Consider the following 11,060-nt stretch of genomic DNA (forward strand, 5'->3'; position numbering starts at 1 on the left):
CTTTAGGTGATTCAACCAAATCTCAAAACGTTAGCCTGACTTATGGAGTCAATTATGATTCATGCTAATGGTTTAATTAAAAAGGTGGATCATTAAACTTTTCAACATCCATTTCAACTTAGTTAGGGAGGTAAGAGGTTACATTGTACAAGAGGTGTAATCGGAGTTAAATTCAGAGTAAAATTTAATGACTCTCTTCCCTCCGTCTCTTGTACTATTGTCATGTCATTATAAAGACTTTTACTACTCCCACTGACCTTAGAAACCTTTAGGAAATTAGCATGCTTAGGGTCAATATTTAAAGACCAATAGATTCTAACAGAGAAACAAGTTAATAATATAAGTTATTGCAGTAGCAGTAGCAGTAGCAGCGTGCTGCAGCTACAGTAGTAGTAGTAGCAGCAGCAGCAGCAGTAGTAGCAGCAGCAGTAGTAGCAGTAGTAGTAGCAGCAGTAGTAGCAGCAGCAGTAGTAGTAGTAGTAAATTCTAAAGAGATAAGTTTTGATGAAATAGTGTTGTGAGCAGTGTCTTGTACAGGAGGTGTAATTGAGATATTATCAAGTTTTCACTCCTCCACCTCTTGCAAATCTTGTAAGATATGATTGAGACACTTAAGGCTCCCACTGATCTTTAATATCTCTAGAAAAACTACATAAGGAGTTTCAATGATGTACGTGATGTGGTAATTTCTCATATATATGTTAGACTTGATTTGATTTCATTAACGTCCAAATGTCATAATAAACTTAGGGACATGTTAGAAGGAATCGTATTAGATATATATGAATAGATCTCTTTAAAACCAAGGACCATAGAAGTCAGATTAGATACAAGTAAATAGCTTTTTAAATGATAAAAGAATTGTGTCTGAATATTGCTTTTGAACTAAAGGTTTTAAAGTAAAAGATTATTGAACTAAAGGTTCATCAAGATAAATAAGACTAAAGGTCTTAAGCCGGATTGTATATTCGACTTATAAAAGTTATACTCGTACTATAGGTGCGAGATAGCAAGAAAGAGAACGCAAGGACGGTGTTGGAAACCGATCCTGATCAAAGGTGAATACGCCCCACTTTTATAAACTTGTTTTTCAAACAAACAAATATGTTATGTGTAAAACTTTACATGAGACCAAGTGCCTTTAAAAACATTATGAATAAGAGTAAAAGCCTAGCCCTCAGGCTGTAGTATACGTTTGTCTGGATCCTTACATATGTGGTAAAATGCGGTGGGCACATCGCACCAAGCCTGGTCACGACCTCTAGCCACGATGGGTCGAACCAAAGTATGTTCGAGTGAGAATGACCTTGTGTATATTTATGGTACCTAAGTACGTCGAAACGTTGCGGTGTTTTGCTGGGGTGACCTAGTGTAGAGACTCGAATTTATAATGATGTTTTAACTTTGTCATTCCTAAGCCAAGATGGTTCGAGGCTTGCGTAACCCTCGAGGGGTGATAAAGTAAAAGAAAATATTTTTAGTGTCAGCATATTCACCAGCAATCATTGCTGACGTATTTTTATAACATTTTGCAGGTAACCAAGAATAGAGCTTGAAGGACGAAGGCTCAAGAATCCGATGGCTCGGATATTTTGTTGAATATTAAAATATGATGATTTTGTTAAACACTTATAAACAAGTAAATATAAACGAGACTTTCTTCTCGTCCTTTTGTAATGTGAATATTTAACTTTAAATCCACATGTTTTATAAAGCCTTCCGCTAATAACCCGTAACTCTGATTTATATACAAATGTGGTACCATCTGTCGAGTCGCACTCCTAGGCCTAAGATGGGGGTGTGACAACTTATCAGCTCCACCACTTGTAATCACCATTTTTTACTATTCATAATATTGACGGTGATAGTTTTCACCGTCCGGGGGTTTTTTGTGCCGGAGATTATTATAATCAAGTACTAGTTCGACAAAAGATTACATTGTCAATCTTTGACCGGAACAATTCGACCAAAGATTACGTTGATAATTTTTGACCGAGACAAGATTATCATAATCAAGGGTTTTTTCCCTTATAACCATATCTCTGTGTTCATTCATCTTACCATCAAGCACTCCACCTCACGCACTAATTTGAACAAAAGTTAGTTTGCTAATTTTTGACTGAAACAATTATGTACTTATATGCTCAAACTTATGAAAAAACAATTATGACTGAAACACCTTCTCCTCCTAATGAAACGTTTTTGAAAAAACATACAGTCTGCAGATGACAATATCTGCAAGTGATCTGTGTGGCGCAGACAATAGAGGTTGTACATACATTTTTCAAAAAACCAAACACCATCCTAGAAAAAAATTTCTTCATCCATAAATCTCACATTGTAATATTTTAGCAAGTCATGAATATCTAAAGAAAGTCTTATCTATAGCTTAAAAAACTTATATGACCGTTACCAATACATTCAGAATTTTACACATAATAACTCCAAACACAATAATAAAAACTGCTACAAAAAGAAACCGTACAACAGCCACTGCACAACAGACAACAAACCAGTCTCACTTTCCCCAATAATTCAAAAAAATTCAGAGTTTCCCGCCCACAATTTCAAATTCAAAATTCAAAACCCTAACCCTCAAATCCACAGTTCAAATCCACACTCTCTCCTTCGATTCATTCACATTCTCATTCTCATTTCCAGACACCATCTCTGTGTCACTCAAACCCTAACAATGGCAACCACCGCCAACAACCGTCCACCACTGCAATCCACCACCACCGAAAACATCCAACCCACCACCAAACCCACCAAACCATCCTCCCGAACCATCGAAGAAACCTACCAGAAGAAAACCCAGCTCGAACACATCCTCCTTCGGCCCGACACATACATCGGCTCTATCGAAAAACACGAACAAACCCTATGGGTCTGGGAAAACGATGAGATGATCAAACGCCCGATCTCCTACGTACCCGGTTTATACAAAATCTTCGATGAGATTCTAGTCAATGCCGCCGATAACAAGCAGCGGGACCCGAAGATGGACTCGGTGAAGGTGAATATCGATGTCGAGGCGAATACGATTAGTGTGTTTAATAATGGGGATGGGATACCGGTTGAGATTCATCAGGAGGAGAAGGTGTATGTTCCCGAACTCATATTCGGCCATTTGTTGACCAGTAGTAACTACGATGACTCGATTAAGAAGACGACGGGTGGGAGGAATGGGTACGGTGCGAAGCTTGCGAACATCTTTTCGACTGAGTTTGTTATTGAGACGGCCGATGGGAAGCGCAATCGGAGATATAAGCAGGTATTGTTTTAAACTGTTAATTATGAACTTAGTGATAGTAATGCGCAATTGCTAGATCTAGGGTTTTTTTAAAGTTTGTTTTGATTGTTTTTGTGTGCATATTGGTAGTGTGGTAAAATTTGGTCAAAGTTGGTCAAGTTTTGGGCAAAACTGGCCGAAATTGGTTAAGTTTTGGTCAAAATGAGTATTTGAAAAAACTATATTTAGTGTTAGATAACACTTATGAAGTAGTGTTTACATTTGTCAGACCAGGCTATAGATTTGATTTAACCTAAGTGGTCAAAATTGGTCAAAACTGGCCGAAAGTGGTTACGTTTTGGTCAAAGCTGGTGAAAATAGGTCAAGTTTCAGACAGAATTGGTTAAAATTGGTTAAAAACCGTTCAAAATCTATGAAATATATGATTAGTGGTTGTTAAGATTTGTGTATTTGAGTAAGTTAACTTATTTCACAAAAGCAAATTAGATCAAGGGTTAGGTTTTTTTTAAGAGTGTAAACTAGCCTACTCTTGAGTTAAGTTCGTTAATAGTTTGGATCATGCGGAACTTAAATGAACCCGAGCTTGTGCCTAAAAGTAAGCTCTTTTAATAGACGGGCCAATGCCTGAGTTTCACTTATCGAGCTTGAGATGAATTGCGAGTGTAGACAAGCATATTATATATATATTTGTTATAAGTTATACATATAACTTTATAATAAAATCAGTTAAATTATATAATATGTTTATAAATTATTATCAAGATATGTATAAATATTACTCATGATTGTAATATTAAACCAAATTATTAATTATATAGTAATGTTTAGAATTCACAATTGAAATTTGAATAAACAATAATTATAATTGTACTAAGTTGATTAACTGAAATAATAAACAGGCTTAGCTTGAAACAAGCCGTGCTTGATTTCTCTTAGGTTAAATGAGCTGAGCTCATGCCTAATTGAGTGCGAGATTGGGTTGGCTTGTTAACATACATAGTAGTTTGTAGGTTAAAGTTCAATATTTTTTTGCTTCTAATATTGTGACATTTGGTTGTTGTTTAGGTGTTTTCAAACAACATGGGAAAGAAAGCTGAACCTACTATAACAAAGTGCAAGAATAATGAAAACTGGACTATGGTTTCATTCAAGCCTGATTTAGCAAAATTTGGGATGGAGTGTTTAGAAGCTGATGTTGTTGCTTTGATGAAGAAACGTGTGGTTGACTTAGCAGGATGTCTTGGAAAGACGGTCAAAGTTGAACTAGACGGAAAGCGGGGTACCACCTAAAACATTTGAAGACTATGTGAAGCTTTATCTTCCACCGTCAACCGATACTCTAAGGTAGTTTAAATGCTTTCTATTTTCTAAGTGAATAATAAATTGATAACGAAGACTTGTTATCTTTCATGCTAAAAAGATGCCGTTTTATTTGATTTATGAAAAACTTAGTGAATATATACTAGAATTTGTCATTTTAAGGATTTATTTTTTAAAAAAGTTAACGATTGTTCAACTAAGAAGTGTTTTCTATTGTAGTAAAAGTTTGTCATTTTATTGGGTTGATGAAAAAGATAATGAAGTTTTAATTAAGAAGTGTTATCTTTAATACTGAAAGTTGTCATTTTATAGGATTGATGCAGTGTTATTCACCTTAGAAGTGTTATCTCTAATACTAAAAGTTGTCATTTTATAGGATTTATGAAAAAGTCAATGAAAGGTGGGAGATTTGTGTCAGTATGGCTGATGGGCATTTTGAGCAGGTATAAAATATTTTCATTTATTTCTTAGTTTATAAATATGTTATTTACAATTTTCTTATGCTTATGTATATTGTTCAATTTCATGCTAACCAGGTCAGTTTTGTGAATAATATTGCGACAATTAAAGGAGGGACACATGTCGATTACGTAACCAATCAGATTGCTAACCATCTAGTGGCTGTAGTAAAGAAACAGAACAAACATGCTAATTTGAAAGCCCACAATGTAAAGAATTACTTATGGGTGTTTGTAAATGCTCTTATTGATAACCCTGCTTTTGATTCACAAACAAAAGAGACCTTGACAATTAAACATAGCAGTTTCGGGTCAACATGTGAGCTGACCCCAGAGTTCTTGAAGAAAGGTAATAATAGATGTACTCTGTTGAATTTATAGTGTTAAAGACATTAATTATTTTATTTATTTATTATTTTTTTTGTATTTTTGCAGTGGCGAAATCTGATATTGTGAAAAGAGTTATGTCATGGGTACAGTTTAAACAACATAATGACATGAAGAAAACTGATGGTACTAAAAAGGGGAAACTTAATATTCCTAAACTTGAAGAGGCAAATTTTGCTGCTACGAGTAATTCAGATAGTTGTACCTTGATTTTAACTGAAGGAGATTCAGCTAAAGCTCTCGCAGTAAGTGTATCTTGTTTTCTAATAAGCAGTGTTTAACCCGCTTAACGACCGAAATCACGACTTGAACATGACACATCATTAAACAGTTATTGGGTTGGTATATCCTAGCTATTTAATAATGGGTAATGTTCAGGTTGGCCTGTTTGACTAAATGGGTTGTGTTGAGTTGATATGTTAAATTTTTACTAGTGAAATGGGTAGACAACTAGTCTGTTTAGTTAAACGGGATGGCACCCTATTAAACTAGTCTGTTTAGTTAAACGGAATGGCACTTCATATAAACGTTTTATAACACAAACAACATTTGTTTACAGATGTCTGGGTTATCGGTTGTGGGCCAAGATTATTATGGTGTGTTTCCATTAAGAGGTAAGTTGCTGAATGTAAGGGAAGCAAGTCCTAAACAGCTGCAAGACAATGCGGAAATTCAGAACATCAAAAAGATTCTCGGGCTCCAGCATGGGAAAGTCTATGACAATGTCAAGTCTCTTCGATACGGGCATTTAATGATCATGGCTGATCAGGTGTGAATCAAAATTATTACTTTATGTTTTGATAATATGATTTTGCTGATATAACGTATCATGTTGTGTAGGATCATGATGGTTCACACATCAAAGGGTTATTAATCAACTTTCTTCACTCATTCTGGCCATCTCTACTCAAAGTTCCAGAATTTGTTTTGGAGTTTATTACACCGATTGTTAAGGCTACTAATAAGAAGACAAAGAATGTTATAGCATTCTATACAATGCCTGAATATGAGGCGTGGAAGGAAAATCTTGGGCATAAAGCAAGAGAGTACAAAATAAAGTACTATAAGGTTTGTTTATTCAAGTTATTTTGGTTTCATGCACACCATAATGTGGACAGTTTGCCTTTCTTGATTCTAAGATTTTTATTATGTTTTAGGGTCTGGGAACAAGTAGTGGTAAAGAAGGTGCTGAGTATTTTGCTGATATTGAAAAGCACAAAAAGGATTTCGTTTGGGCTGATGATGAAGATGGTGATGCAATCGAACTTGCTTTTAGTAAAAAGAAAATTGAGGCCCGAAAGAACTGGCTTCGTGCTCTTCAGGTTAACACATTTTATGACTTAAAACAGTATTATCATCCATAGGAGTTAAAACTTACAGCAATTGATACCGTTTTTTTCAACATCATGCAGGCTGGTACCTATTTTGATTCAAAGGAGAAACACATTCCGTATCGTGACTTCATCAACAAGGAACTTATTTTGTTTTCAATGGCTGATCTTCAAAGATCTATCCCATCAATGGTGGATGGTTTAAAACCGGGTCAACGAAAGATATTATTTTGTGCTTTCAAGAAACCTATTTTTCAGGAAGTTAAAGTTGCTCAATTTAGTGGTTATGTGTCTGAACACTCTGCTTATCATCATGGTGAGCAGAGTCTAGTCACCACAATTATTGGGATGGCTCAAAATTTTATTGGCAGCAATAATATTAACCTTCTTTACCCCAGTGGACAATTTGGTACCCGCCAAATGGTAAGATACATACATATTTTGTAACTTTGTTTGGTATAAACATGAAGTTCTAAACTTTAAAGTTTTTATTTTTCAGGGTGGCAAGGATCATGCAAGTGGCAGGTATATCTACACGAAGCTTTCTCCGATTACACGCCATCTTTTTCATAAGGGGGATGAACTTCTGCTTAACTTCTTGAATGAAGATGGACAGTCTATTGAACCTACATGGTAACTTCTAATCTTGATTTGTTTTATAAGAATAAGGGTAATTTTACAGTAATTCAATTTTCAAAACTAATTTTACAGTAATTCAACCCATTGAGTCTCAATGGTAGTTTCAACTTATTCTCGTTATATTGTTTTTTAAATATACGGGTAAAAGGGTATATTTTATTGATTTAAGTGGTTTGGACTATATATGTAATTTTTGAACCTCAGGGATGAAATCCATAGTTTCTGCAAAATCACATGGATCATCTACGATATCTACGTTTATAATATTTCTAATTGTATTTCTTAACATGCGCATTCTAATCCTAAACGAGTGTATTTTTATCTAATACATTAAATATATATTTCTATAAAATTAATTAATATACATAAAATTATGATAACAATAACTGAATATTATACATTATTTTATGTGTAACATTTTTAATTAAAAGTTTATAAAAATGTAATTTACTGTTTTAGAAAATAATAAACAAGCCTAGCTCACGATTGACTTGTTGAATCTTTATGTCTGACCGAGTACAACATACTTTTGTATTTATCTTTAATTTTTGATCATATTTTTTAACAGGTACATTCCAATCATACCAATGGTTCTGGTGAATGGAAGTGAAGGAATTGGGACAGGGTGGAGTTCCTTTATTCCAAATTATAATCCGCGTGATATTATTGATAACCTCAAACGTTTATTAAACGGCGAAGAAATGGTGCCAATGGATCCATGGTACAAATGGTTCAAAGGAACAATTCAGAAAAGCACATCAAAGGATACTGGATACACCTCTGTTGGAGTTTATGAGGAAAATGAGGACAATAATACCCTTAGTATAACCGAACTGCCAATCCGGAGGTGGACTCAAGAATACAAGGAGTTTTTGGAGGTTGCTTCCCTGTCAGGGAAAGATAAGGAGCCTTTCATTGAGGTAGATAAAAGTTTTAAGTCATGAATATGGTTTATTATATTTATGTGTTTCGTGTTGGCATTGATAAGTTTTTATTTTGCAGGAATACAATGCTCATAATGATGATACCACTGTGCACTTTGAAGTGATAATGACTGAGGATCAAATGAATAAAGCAAAACAAGAAGGGTTGGTGAAGAAGTTTAAGCTAACGACTTCTTTAAGCACAAGTAACATGCATCTGTTTGATGCTAATGGTGTGATTAAGAAGTATGATACTCCTGAACAAAGTGAGCATGACACTATCAAATAAAAAGTTTTTTTTTTAAATCTTATTTGGTTTATTGACTTGGTTGTTTTGTTTATGATTGCAGTTCTTGAGGATTTCTTTTACCTTCGTCTTGAATATTATGAGAAGAGGAAGGTAAGTTAATAACTATGTATGCTACATTAGTGTTTGAGCTTATGAGCTGCGCTTATTTAGGCTCGGGCCTGGCATGTTTACAGGTCTGTTTTTAACGCCTATACTTTTTCTATGTATTACAGACAGCTTTGCTTCGCGAGCTTGAAAAAGCATCAGTGATGCTGGAAAACAAAGTTCGGTTTATCTGTGAAGTCGTGGAAGGATCACTGATTGTAAGCAACCGAAAGAAAGCCGATTTGCTTGCTGAACTGAAAGTCAAAGGCTACACACCAATACCAAAAGAAGCAGTTTTAGAAGCATCAGTTGCAGGGGCGGTTGACCATGTTGAAGGAAGTGAAGAAACTGAAGAAGAGGAAACTGATGATGTGGCTGTTGAAGAAAAACCAGCTGTAGGGACCACAAGCAAAACCATTCCTGGAACCGAGTACGATTACTTGCTCGCAATGTCGATTGGAACCTTGACTTTTGAAAAGATGCAACAGTTAATGAATGAAAAGGATACAAAAAAGGCTGAGTTTGATGAACTCACAAATACGCCTTCAAAGTCTTTGTGGTTGAGGGATCTTGATGCTCTAAGTCACCAACTTGATGTAAGTTTGTTTTTTTTTGATAAAAGTATTTGATTTTTATTTTTTAGGTTTGTTTAAATTTAGTGTTTTTTGTTTGTGTGATTAGGAACAAGATAAGAGAGATGCTAAAGATGAGGCTGAGAGAAGGAAGCAGCAAGAAAAGGCAAAGGCTAAGGGTCCTGGACGTGGTAGGAATGCAAAGAAACCTCCAAGAAAGGCAGTTGCTAAAAAGCCTGGTGCCACGTCATCGGTTGTTATTGAACCAATGGACACATCAGCTGATTCTGCCATGGAAACAGGTAAAGCTAGTGTTCCTGCTGTTCCCAAACCAAGAGGCAAAGCAGCAGCCCAAAAGAAAGCACCGGCTAAGAACAGAGTAAGAATCATCATAACATTCATAATTTTGTGATATCGTTGTAATATGATTTATTACACACAATTATATTAAACCGTTTCTGTTATATTATGATCAGGGAAAAGCTACTCTTGTTGATGAAGACGATGATGAAATCCCTTCACTAGCGGAACGTATGGCCAAACAGAACATACATCCTGCACTAAATGATGATGAAATCGTTGAACTCGAAGATCAATTAGCCCGGCACAACATCGAATCATCTCCTGATCAAGAAGGTAAGAACTCAATCATTTCTGTAATTAGTATTCAAATATTGGAAGTTGTAACTAACATTAACACATAATAGTAACACTTGTTCCAAAAAGAAAGCACCTGCAAAAAGAGCTGCAGCCGCCAAAAAGAAAGCCACTGTCATTTCTGATGATGAAACCGAAGAGGAAATCAACTTGAGTGATGACTCTGACTTTGAAGTGGTAGCAGCCCCATCCGAGGGGAAAAAGAAGGGTGGCCGAAAACCAGCAGCAGCCGCCAAGCCGCCAGTGGCCGCCACAAAGAAAAGAGGGGCGGGCGCCTCCAAGGCGTCAAAGCAAACAGCCGGTCAGAAGTTGATTACTGAGGTTTTGAAGCCAGCAGTGGAAGCATCACCAGAAAAGAAGGTTAGGAAGATGAGGCCTTCACCGTTTAATAAGAAAAGCGGGTCGGTGTTGGATAAGATGAAGAAGAAAGACAATGATGATGATGAGGAGATGGTTGTTGGAGAGTCAAGTGGTGAGGTGGCTGCAAAGGCTAGGCCACAGAGGGCTAACAGAAAGAAGATGACTTATGTGATAAGTGACGATGATGAAGACGAAGAGGTTGATGATGAAGTGACCGAGGATTCTGATTTTGATGATGATGATGATGAGTAGGCTTGTGAGTTTAAATTTGAGTTTGAAGTGGTGGGAAATTTGTACTTGTTTTTCCTTAACTTGTCATGATAACATTTGTAGTGAGTAGGTTGTTGTTAACGTAGTTCCAATGCTTTTGGACTAAAAACAATTGCATCTGTTTCTTTTTATTAGAATGACTTTGCTAAATTTGTCATGTTAAATCACTAAATCTGCAATATTTTTTTACTTTTACAAATAAGTTTTTAATTAAATGGATATTTAATTATTATGAAAATTTAGTAATTGTCACTGAGGGTATGTTTTCAAAATATTTTATAAACTTTTCCTTTATCACCGCAACAATATTCTTGAAGAGTTTGTTCTTCGCAAAGCTTTTAAAAACACAAGACATATAGTACAATTCTTGCAAAACCCAACAACTAGTAGGGTAATATGTAACACCCCGACCAAAGGCGGATTATACATCGGGGCGCCACATATTGTTTCATTACTCGTGACACTATTGGGTGTCAATATTTAATAAATACATTCA

At 35.6% G+C, this 11,060-nt stretch overlaps 1 protein-coding gene across 1 annotated transcript; it reads left to right on the plus strand.

Moving 5' to 3' along the window:
* The first annotated feature begins 2,607 nt into the window (after positions 1–2,607).
* On the plus strand, positions 2,608–10,701 carry LOC143582133 (DNA topoisomerase 2-like). The gene is given in 18 exon segments (XM_077064762.1): positions 2,608–3,274; positions 4,319–4,531; positions 4,533–4,597; positions 4,950–5,016; positions 5,110–5,380; positions 5,467–5,663; positions 5,978–6,187; positions 6,259–6,486; positions 6,576–6,740; positions 6,831–7,172; positions 7,249–7,382; positions 7,957–8,308; positions 8,391–8,577; positions 8,662–8,711; positions 8,834–9,301; positions 9,387–9,656; positions 9,754–9,957; positions 10,004–10,701. Coding segments are annotated over 18 exon segments (4,548 nt in total). The 5' UTR covers positions 2,608–2,692; the 3' UTR covers positions 10,547–10,701.
* Positions 10,702–11,060: the final 359 nt, after the last annotated feature.

This window comes from Bidens hawaiensis, unplaced genomic scaffold (assembly GCF_021521415.1).
Source record: "Bidens hawaiensis isolate Kalapana, Puna unplaced genomic scaffold, B.hawaiensis_p1.1 tig00031469_1, whole genome shotgun sequence".
Taxonomy (NCBI): domain Eukaryota; kingdom Viridiplantae; phylum Streptophyta; class Magnoliopsida; order Asterales; family Asteraceae; genus Bidens; species Bidens hawaiensis.